This window comes from Chaetura pelagica, unplaced genomic scaffold (genome assembly GCF_000747805.2).
Source record: "Chaetura pelagica isolate M959 unplaced genomic scaffold, ChaPel_1.0 scaffold121, whole genome shotgun sequence".
NCBI lineage: Eukaryota > Metazoa > Chordata > Aves > Apodiformes > Apodidae > Chaetura > Chaetura pelagica.
This window is the reverse complement of record NW_009954546.1, coordinates 316293-327867: the sequence shown is the minus strand read 5'-3', so window position 1 is coordinate 327867 and position 11575 is coordinate 316293. Positions and strand designations below refer to the sequence as shown.

General features: G+C 45.4%; 1 protein-coding gene across 1 annotated transcript in view; it reads right to left on the bottom strand.

Moving 5' to 3' along the window:
* LOXHD1 (lipoxygenase homology domains 1) overlaps positions 1-11575 on the bottom strand; it is a 147755-nt gene that overhangs the window by 133060 nt on the left and 3120 nt on the right. The window contains exons 2-3 of the mRNA XM_010005022.1: positions 3131-3211; positions 2118-2302 (exon numbers count right to left, since the gene is read on the bottom strand). Of these exons, the coding sequence (XP_010003324.1) occupies positions 2118-2238 (121 nt within the window). The 5' untranslated portion in view covers positions 2239-2302; positions 3131-3211. The remainder of the gene's footprint in view (positions 1-2117; positions 2303-3130; positions 3212-11575) is intronic.

Below are 11575 nucleotides of genomic sequence, written 5' to 3'. Positions count from 1 at the left end.
GTGTAACAGGATGGAGGAAATCACATGCATTCCTTTGAATCAGCTCTCCTAGGCAGGGGCAATAATAAATTCAGATAAACTGTCATCCCATTTAAAGATCTATTATGATTGAATGTTTGACTTCCTCCTCCAGGGAACCTCTTGTTAATTGTGTATTCCTTTGACTTATCCACTGCCTTCTCCAGATCTCTCCTGCCCCTCAAGTGTCCTTAACTCTTACATTTCACAAACTAAACAGATAAAAGAGCAGCAAAGGACTTGGACACACAGAGCCCCAGCAGTACCTGGGTGGGGATTTGTCAGAGCATCTCCAGACATTATCTCATTCCTCTGTGGCACCCACCCTGGAGGGGCCTGCATTTATTAAATCCCACATACCTTTCTTCTCAACAGATGTTATTTGTGCATGCTAAGTCACATGAAGTATCTTTTCACAGTTACATCTTCAACATACTGAAACTGTTTTAGGAGGTCATATCTTAATAGAGCAGATTTATTTAACAATCTAGGTACAGTGTCATGATGTATCATTTCACTGTTACCTTCAAACAGGATTGCAATAGCAATAACAACACTTCCCTCTTCTAGAGCATTTATCAGTGCTAAAAGGACTTTATTAAGTCTGGTGATAAACTGTTGTTACCAAAACCCGGTCCTACCTAATTGGTCATGCCAACACTAGTGCCAGAAAGTTACTACTTATTCTCAAAAAATGTGCTGCTAGCAAAAACATGAGCTTCCTCCCTTTTGCACCAAGCTGTACCTCTCCTCTTCCTCAAACCTGTGCCTAGAGGTGGCTGTACTTCAACTTCCACACCCAAAATTAAACTCCTGGGAAGAAGCAGTGCGTTGGTGAGGTCACCAGGAGAACACAACTGTTCCCTCATTAGCACTTGCAGGTAAACTGCTGACATACCACCTGAGGCTGCTTCGCTGGCTCCACTTTCACATCTCCATTGTCTTCCCACTCACATTGGCTGCACCACACATCCCCACATGGCCTACACACTGATATCAGTTTGGGAGAGCATTTCTGGCTTGCAAGCTGTCCTGGCTTCGTTTCAACATCATTAGCTTAAAACCACTCTGAGAAACAGGCTTCAGTTCAATATGGATATCACACACATGCAGTAAACCGGCGTGGAATTACAGTGAGAAGGTTGCCTGGTTTATGGAAATTTCCTGCAGGTCATCACCAGAGCCTGGAAACACTTCACTTTACATACAGGTCTGCAACAGCACTGCCTCTTCTAGTAGTACACGATGATGCTGGCTACATCTTCTGGGCTGGGATGCCTCTCATCTACATGCATCCACTCAATCTAATCCAAAGTAGTCATCACGGGTCCTTCAGCACTCAGCCAACCAACTGAGCTTCTCCAAATAGTGAGTTACTCCATTCTAAGATGTCAGGTCTAACACTGGAAGAAGGAATTACCCTCTGGAGGCATTTTAAATCTTCCTATTTCTCTCTCCACTGAATAGAAAGACAACTCATATTAGTGTGGACCACACTACTCAGCCCTGCTGAGACCTCACTTGGAGTGTTGTGTCCAGTTCTGGGCTCCCCAGTTCCAGAGGGACAGGGATTTGCTGGGAAGAGTCCAAGGGAGGCTACAAGGATGATGAAGGGCCTGGAACATCTGTCTGATGAGGAAAGGCTGAGAGACCTGGGGCTGTTCAGTCTGGAGAGGAGAAGGCTGAGGGGGGATCTAATTAATGTCTATAAACACATGAGGGCATCAAGAAGGCAGGACAAGCTCTTGTCACTTGTGCCCTGTGAGAGGATGAAGGGCAATGGATTCAAACTGGAGCCCAGGAAGTTCCACCTCAAGATGAGGAGAAACTTCTTTGCTGTGAGGGTGACAGAGCCCTGGGCCAGGCTGCCCAGAGAGGCTGTGGAGTCTCCTCCTCTGGAGACTTTCCAGACCTGTCTGGATGCCTTTCTGAGTGACCTGCTCTTGTGTTTTTTGCCCTGCTCTGGCAGGGGGGGTGGACTTGATGATCTCCAGAGGTCCCTTCCAACCCCTGACACGCTGTGGCTGCGGGAATCCCGACGCAACTCAGCGTTTTGCGACAAGGCACCAGAAAGACAAGCTTTTTTGGGAAAGCCTTACTTTTGGGCACATCCATGGGATTCAGGCTGCCGATGAGGTCCCTGACGTACAGTCCATCCCCATCCTCCTTGCTCAGCCAGTTGTTGCAGGGGAAGTAAAACCGGAGGTGAGGCCGGTTCATGTCGGTCACGATCACACGGTCGAGGAACCAGCCTGCGTTCAGCCCGGTGTTATCGTGCTCAATCCTAGAGGAAGAACAACCCTGGGGTTGGTATTTTGATTAAGACTGGCCACTAGCACTGAAATTCGGCAACTATTATTTGCATTAGGCAATGACTAGAGCAACTATTAACAAAATACCTTCTTATACCAGGCTATCCAAAGTGTTTCATGGGGTTTATGGGCTTTTACAGGGTATTTTGTAAATAGCAACATATCTATATATAGATACAGATATATATTTGTGTGTGTGTGTGCATGAAGATAACATAGGTGATAGTGGGCTACTGTCTGTTAGGGGATGCACACCAACATACATACACCTGTATGTTCTTCCAGCACATTCACCTCACCCCGCATGAGTGACTCTTCTCCTGCCCTGGATTCCTTCTGCTCTTTTCTCCTTTTACTCTGTTTTATCCACCTCTTTGCATTTTCCCAGCTTTCTTTGTACTACTTACTAATTTTTAATTTTATTTAGGCCAGTCAGGTGTTGGTTAAACATAATCATTATAATTTACATTACATTTACTTAGCAAAAGAGAACAGCAAGCCCCTTTTATCTCTGTTGGGACAAAAGAAACAGTCCTAAATGCCTTTCTGCATTATTGTATTTGACAGAAATACAATTCTTGGTGGGGAGCATGGATAGTTATAAGGAATACCATAGGTGATTTCACGCTTCAGTTGAAAGCTCAGGCAGTAAACAAGCTTTTACCACCCCTTAACTTCACCTGGATAAGAGCACGTTAACGAACAATGAATAAAACATGTCAATGCTAAAGCCTCTACAGCCTGTCATTCGATTAGCAGGTCGCAGAGCAGGCACTGTGGCAGTAACATCCAGTGGATACCTTATTTTCTTTATTTGTCCGACGTTGTTGGTTTTCACTCGGAACACGTCTGTTTTGCTCCTCTCAAAGGCTGTGCTGCTCCTGCAATACACACGCACCAAAAGCTGTGGTGAGAGGGCAGCAACCTTGTCAGCAAGCATGCCTCGTGGCCTGACAGATTGGAAGTGTTTAAGGATGAAAAAATGTCATTTCTAGCACAGAACAGACCTACTCTACAATGTTCTTTTTCCCGTGAGAGGTTTTGGGTAGCTCTAAGTACTGACATTTAACAGACTTTTTTCCTTTCCCAAGCTCTAAGTTTTCTTCCAGAAACTGAGCTGGAAGCTTTGGAGGAAATGCAATGCTAGCCTAAGCAGATGCAAACCTTGGATCACATTCCATATCACCTCTAGGAATAAAACATGACAAAAGTTGTTGTTTTTTTTAAATTACCCATATAGCTAAGGGGTAAAGGGGCTTCTAAGACTTTCCCATCAGGAAGTGGCTTTCAGAGGTGTCCAAAAATAATCTTCAGTGAAGTTACTTAAAGGCAACACCAATGAAGCAGAAATTACATTAAGAACTCCAACTCTTTGGTCACACCTCATCTGTGGTTCCTCAATGCTGCTAGCCCTGCCCATCAGATCTAAAACACAGAGGTAACAGCAAAAAACACAGGGATGTTTTCAGCTGCCCCTCTCCAGGGTGGCTGGAATGTGCTCATTAGGAACAGTTGAGTCAGAGCTTTGTTTTGCCCTTATTTACCAGCTCTTTTTTTGCCAACCAACATGGAAGACCCTGGTGAATATGGACCACTGCACATCCACCTCTACTTGCTTTACAGGGACTTTAAAAGCTTTCCACCTCTGTTCCCCACTCTCAGAGCTGTTCTCTCCTGCCACCCTAGCCCCCAGGCATTGAGTGGATCCACTCCTGGTGATGAAGCAAAGGGTTTCCTTAGCCCAGTGGGATCCTTGTGGAGCCACAGATCTGCCCAGAGCTCAGCCAGAGACAAAAGCATCCAACTGCATCCAAGGTTTCTTTCCACACCCATCTTCAGACATTTTTCTGATGACCACTGGAAATTCCTTTGCAACTTTCTCCTACGATTTGTATCTCATTCAAAGCAAAACAACTGTAGGACTAGCTCAACATTTTTTGTGAAGTATTAAGTGTGCAGTTTGTATTTCACAGGTGCAAGTGGAAGGCAATATATAGTATATTGGCCTGGGTCAGGGAATGTAGGATTTAATTCCCAGTTCTACATCTAGCCTCTGGTGTGATCTTTGGCAAGCACCTCCACCTTTCTCAAGCGCATATATTTATACAAAAACACTGTGAATAACATCAAAAAACTTATCCCTGCTCTGAAGACACAGCCTCTCCCACCTGTCCTCCCTGATGGTCCCTGATTTCAGCTAGGCCACTGAGCGCTGCAACAGATGATTAAACACAGCAAAATCCACGAGTCACATTAAAATGAACAAGAACCCACAGCACTTCAGCTGCATAAAAGCCGCAGTGACAAGCAGCCTGTACTCAGAAAGTTAATGAATATTAATAACCCAAGCAAGAGGGCTCATTTCTGCTCGGCGCTCTTCTGCACATCGGTGAGGGATCTGCACATGCCTCTGTTCCAAGGTGGGTTTGTGTGTTCTGCAAATGCCCACGCAGACCCCCACCCTCCTCCCTCCATCATGCTCTTCCAGATATGGCACCAGGAGTGTTTTGGCTCCATGGAAAGGCTAAAATGGTTAACCTTACCATGAAGGCAAGAAGCAATTAAACCCAGCCCGGCCCACCCCCCACCCCAACCTGGCTGTCGGAGACAAAGCAGTCAGTGAGTGCCAGGCAATTAGTTTGTCTGGCTTGAGTGAGCATGGTAATGACAGCAGCTTCTCTGCACCCCCAGAGATCGATGCAGCCCTGCAGACAGCCAGGGAGGTGGTAGAAAAGTATTAGGTGAGACTAATTAGCCCAAAGTTTTCACAGCACTGGTCCCAGTGGCTGTGGGTTTGCAGCAGTTCCACCACTGTGGTGGGATGTTTCGTTTGGGATGGTGGGAGCGTGGTGGGGAGAAAACCTGTAGCTGGGGGAGCACCAAGCAAGCATTCCAAAGTGCCCATCCAGCAGATGCCTCATGCATTTTGAAGAAGCTTGGGAAAGCATTGGGAAACATGACTGTGGTCCAGGAGTCAAATGCCTGGGAAGCCTTGCTGTCAAAAGGTAGGAAGAATTTGACAAGTTGCTTCCCTTGAGGTGGATATACAGCAACAACAGCACAAAATGGGGGAATGTTTTAAGGAGAAAACCCCAACACTTCCTTCTACCATTGTACTAACATTGCCAACTAAGTGGGAAGAGGGAGAGTGAGGGAACATGCCATGGTGAGTAGCTATACTGAAGTTTAGCCAAAAGAAAAAAAGAAAAAGAGAGAAGGAGAAATTGCAGCTGGACCATGTCAAAGTCTGGTCCAGGCTGGGGCTGGGATAAGAAATTCATGGCCTGATTACCATAAGGAACTCATTACACTGAACAATGCAGCACCCTGGCTTGCACAGCTCCTGTGACAAAACATGCAGGGAAAAATCTGACTTGGAAATTGTAGCACTAAATTTCCCATCTTTAGGCTTGACTGGGTTCAGACCCAGGGGCTGGGCATGGCTAGCCATAAGCTTAGTCTAAAGATCAGCAGAATTTCACTTGGAGCCCTATAATTTTTCTGGTATACCAGGCGAGGGTAATAGAAATATCAGGGTTTATTTTTTTATTTTACATATTTAATTGGGTCTAGCAGCTCTGTTTTTTTCCATAGTCTGTTGCAGTATTTTACCCAATTACGTTGTAAGAAACATCCAGGGAACTCCACTGAAGATTAATATATTAGTGCAGGCTGCACTGCTAGTGGTACCACAAATGTATATTGATTTAGAATATGCTGTGCCCTGGTTGGATAAGTCACATTGCTAAAAAGCACCATAAGAACTGGTGCACATTTGAGCAAAGTATTTGCCCCTGGATGCATCACTTCTGTTGTCCATTGGGACAGACTAACAGACAGCACTGTGAGAGTTTTGCTGTTACTTCTTACAAGAATGATGGAATCACAGAATCCCAGACTGGTTTGGGTTGGAAGGGACCTTAAAGATCATCCAGTTCCAACCCCCCTGCATGGGCAGGGACACCTCCCACCAGCCCAGGTTGCTCCAAGCCCCATCCAACCTGCCCTTCAACACTGCCAGGGATGGGGCAGCCACAGCTTCTCTGGGCAACCTGGGCCAGGGTCTCACCACCCTCACAGTGAAGAATTTCTTCCTAATATCTAATCTAAATCTCCCCTCTTCCAGTTTAAAGCCATCAGCCCTCGTCCTGTTGCTATGCACCCTTATATAAAAGTACATAAAATAAACATTTGTACTAGTAAATCAGGTATTTTGCTTGGCTGTTTGGTTTTTGTTCATTGTTTGTTTGAATAAAGGGCAATTAACAGGAGGTAATCCCACAATCTAAATGAAAGTCACAATTGCAATTGAAAACTTGAATATTTGTAGAAAACAGCCTTTAGTGCAGGTCAGCTAGCCAATAGCACCCTTTGCAGAGCTGAGCCCTTTGGAACAGAAAGAAACCTGGCTGCTGATCACAGCAGGGGCATAAAAATAATAACCACAACCTTTAGCAGTGGTGGAATAACCTGTACCAGTTTAGCTTTGAATCACATCATTAACGATCATTTAAACTGCCTTTCACTGGGTGTTTTATCTGACATTGTTTTATACACAGAGAACTGCCAGCAGAAGTACAGCAGATGAAGGGCTGCACAGAAGCACAGAGTGTGACTGTGAATGTCAGTTAGGACAAAATTTTGAAGATGCCCTGTTAAATCATGGGAAGGAGTCAGTTCTTGGTGGCATCTCCCTGCAGCCCTGCCCACAGGTCCACCTGCTTCTGCCACGGATGTTTAGCAGCAGGGGGAGGGCGATGGGTACTGGGGATGATTTCAGGTCACACAGCAAAAAACATCCTACAGCCTGCCACTCACTAGGAAAAAAATAATGCTGCTTGGATCACCTGCTGCTGCATGGGGGGTGAGTTTCTCAGGGACTAGGGCAGGACTGCATAGAGGTGGCAGGGAGGGGCACTGGTCTATGGCTATTTCTTTTTTCCTGGCTCGGAAGTATAGACAGCTTTACTTATTCTCAGATTATCCAATATATATTATAGGCTGGGTGAATATGGGTTAACAGGCCTCAGGCTAAGACAGCAGCTTGCCACAAGATGCAAGAAGATGCTGGAGAAATGCTCACAATGTGTTTGCTTCATTCAGCTGTTTCTCCCTACACATCCACTACAGATCACTCCTGGAGAGAGGACGCTGGCCTGGATGGACTGAGGGACAGCCCAACTGCAACAGAACCCATATGTTCAAACCATATTTACTCTTAGAGCAGAGCTCCAACAGCAGCATTATCAACCCTCTTCTTGGAGCAGGGAATACTCCAGGGAGTTTGGTCTGCAAATATTTTGCCAAGACTGTTGTCAGGAAGCTGACAGCATCAGTCAACGGGCAGCTGGGAATACCGCAGAAGGCAGCATGTGTCCAAAAATACTCCAGATGGAAAAGAAACCAGCCAAAAAGCACAGTGACTGCAGACATCTCTGTACCAAGGACACTATTTCCTTTTTCTACCAATGATCTGACCAGCAGAAGGAATCTTGTTTAGACCAACAGAGAAGAATTAGTCCCACTTGAAAGGATTTAATTGAATACAAGTTGCTCAGGGGTGTAGCAGCGTAGTGACACCCAGGAGCCAAACACCAGCCCAAAACTGTGGGAGCCCACGTCTGAATTTACCCTGAAATGTTACAAAATGCCATAGGGCACAGTGAAGCAGCCCCTGCCTTATCAATAAGCACCCCCAATACAGATTTTAATAGCCTTAGATGTTCGTGCTGGGCTGGGTATGTGCTCCTTCACTTTGTACTGCATGGGGCAGCAGTGTCGTAATAACAGCTTTTCATCTTTGGTGGTATGATTTACATAAAGAAAATAAAAAAGGGGTATTCAGTTTGGATAATCTTAGCTATGCCCCACGTCTTTGTTGTCTGCAGTTGGGTTGTTATTTTCTGGAAAAAATTGTATACAAAAAAAGCAAACAGTGCCATCAATAGTGGTGCTCAGCATTTCCCAATATTAAATTACATCTTGAATTTCATCTTCTTAGCCAAATTTGGGGGCAAATTTTACCTTGCTGGTAATTTCTATCCTCTTCCTATAGGTAAACATTTTTAACAATGTAGTGAGAATGAGCTCAGGCAGTTTCAAGATCGAGATTAATGAGTTGGGGGCAGTTGCAGAATTGTAAGCAAGGCAGGAAGATACAGGAAGAGAGATTATAATCATCCCATGGGAAAACTGGCCAGATTTTAGTCTGAAACATGCTGCTGGCACATATCATTTCAGGAACCTGATCTAGCAGCTAAAATACCTTAGAAGTATGCCTGTTTTGAGTAAATGCCTATTTCTGCCTCAAAAGTGTGACCTTCCTTGTAGTTGGTACTGCCATATGCTACTTGGGTGGTTGCAGGTGGACTATAATATGTGCATAGAATCCCAAACTGGTTTGGCTTGGAAGGGACCTGAAAGATCACCCAGATCCAACCCCCTGCATGGGCAGGGACACCTCCCACCAGCCCAGGTTGCTCCAAGCCCCATCCAACCTGCCCTTCAACACTGCCAGGGATGGGGCAGCCACAGCTTCCCTGGGCAGCCTGGGCCAGGCTCTCACCACCCTCACACCAAAGAATTTCCTCCTCATGTCTCACCTAAATCTCCCCTCTTCCAGTTTTAATCCATCCCCCTCACCCCATCCCTCCCTGCCCTTGTCCCAAGTCCCTCCCCAGCTTTCCTGGAGCCCCTTCAGGCACTGGAAGCTGCTCTAAGGTCTCCCTGGAGCCTTCTCTTCTCCAGGCTGAACACCCCAACTCTCCCAGCCTGGCTCCAGAGCAGAGCTGCTCCAGCCCTCCCAGCATCTCCAGGGCCTCCTCTGGACTCTCTCCAGCAGCTCCATGTCCTTCCTGTGCTGGGGACCCCAGCCCTGGCCCCAGCCCTGCAGGGGGGGTACCATAAGAGCAGGGTAGAGGAGCAGAATACCCTCCCGTGACCTGCTGACCGTGCAGCTGGGGATGCAGCCCAACACACCAGCTCTTACCTTTGATTATTCAACACTGCTTCCTAAGTACCCTCCTAGGTGAAAGTGTGCAGTCTTGGAACAATGCCCCAGATCACTGAGACATCAGAGTAAGGTGTAAATGCTGCAGATTTGTAAGGGCATAAATCAGAGTACAGTTAGATACATAATAGCTCTAAAATAGGAAGTATGTGTCGTTGAAGGAAAAGCATTGCAACCCACCTCTGAAGAAGTGCCTCAGCAGCAATACAAGAAGCCTTCCTCCACTGCACCTGGGGTTCCTTTGCTCCCTAGCCTGAACAGCCCCTTCTGTACCAACTTTCTAACCCTTTCTCAGTTAATGCATCAGCTATTCAAAGGAAATAAGCTTTTATTTACTTGTTTGCTATTTATTCTGGAGCAGTTTAACAACAACATCGGATCTTCTGCAGCTCAGCACGGCTTGGTTGTAGAAGAGCCACAAACATTGACATTGTTTGATGACCACCACAGAGGTGCTCTGCAATTCATCTGTATTTGCAGGAAAAATTCTGTACAATGGCCCAAGATCAGGTGGAAGGGACTGCCAATTAAAGGTATTCAATGACTACATGTTTTCTAGCCCTCTGATTTTTTTTTTTTTTATTTTAAGGAAAATCTCCCCATGGGTATTTACCACAGTTATCACAAGCTGGAGCAGCTAGGCCTGATGCTGAAATGTGGATTCATTTACACTAACAATAAATAAATAAATTTGCTACTAAAGACAGTGAATGAGCTGGCAGCAATATTTCTGGCTGAGTTTTGCATTAGGTCCTTAGCCCCATAGTGGTGGAAATCACATGAGCAAGAGGAAATAAAACGCTATGGAGGATCAGCACTCTTTGGTCAGTGTTGGGCCATGGAGAAGCAGCTCATGCTAGTAGGAATGGTTCCAGTGACTTCAAAATGCCACCAAGCAATGCCTTGGTGTCCATCCACCTGCCTGTGACCGAGCCTGTGGAAAGAAACTTATTTGTGGTCATGCTTTTAGCTTCTGGCTGAGCTGTAGCTGGTGCAGGGTGGCAGGGGTGGTCTGGAGGGTTTTGAGGGCTGGGTTTTTAAGCAGGATTTCATAGGAGCTGAGCAACACTTTCCCAGCACCCATCCAACACCCCTGGCACTGTTGGGGTGATGTTAACATCCCCCCAAACTGGCAGACACTGACTGGAAAGGTGGATTCATTACAGTCCCTCCCGGACCAAAACACTACTTGGCTCACCTACTGGCCTAAATAATAATAATAATATTAAGTAACCATAAAAATAACAATAATAATAATAAATAATAAAAATAATAGTAGTAGTAGTAGTAGCAGTAATAGTAATAATAGTAATAATAATCGTAATAGAAATAATAATCTTTTGGGACACAATTTGGGTGCTGCCACTTCCAGAACTTCCTCCTGACAAGGCATGAAGAAGACTTGTGTCTGTTTTTCACCATTACCTTATTGTTGGCCAACCTTCAAAACACATGATATTTCATCAGACTCCTATGTCTTCCCTCTACTGCTCATGACTGAAATGACTGAAATGACTGAAATGTCATTAATTTCACTACCGGCACACAATCAGAAAAGAAATAAGAAAAGCCTATTCTAACTAGAAGTTGAAATGGTAGTACTGTCTTTAGGCAATCCATGGTATTTTAGATTTCTGCTATACATGGGGAAATGTAAACACCTATGAAATGTCATGCATTTGCAGTCATAAGTGAACTCGTGTAAACATTTAGTTGAAAGATGCATGAGATTCCATCCTTTTGCCATATTCTCAAAGCTGCATAATAGATTTGGGGGGCAAACAGGCTATTTCAAGGTTTGCTTCATATTTGGGAGAGGCTACTATCAATTAAGTAGATCTGCAGATACTCCTACACTTGGGCTAGCTCTTTTTCTCGCTGTTCCTTGATGAATCACTGTGATGTACCAGACTTTGCTTAGAGATGCAGAGATTTTGCTGCTGTTTAGGAAATCCCCGGTGGAAATCTGTAGTGGCAATTCCTCTGGTCACCTCCCACGAGACTAATTTTAAGAGCCCTGAGCTGCAGAATGTTGGCTTCCCATGCCTTTCATCCTTGCTCACCAACACCTCAGCCATCTGTGCAATGCAGCAACAGGGACTGAGACCTAAATGTTAAGCTGGGTCAGATTGCTGCTGCTAAAAGGATCCTTGCAGGTCCTTCCTTCCTTCCTTCCTTCCTTCCTTCCTTCCTTCCTTCCTTCCTTCCTTCCTTCCTTCCTTCCTTCCCTCCTTCC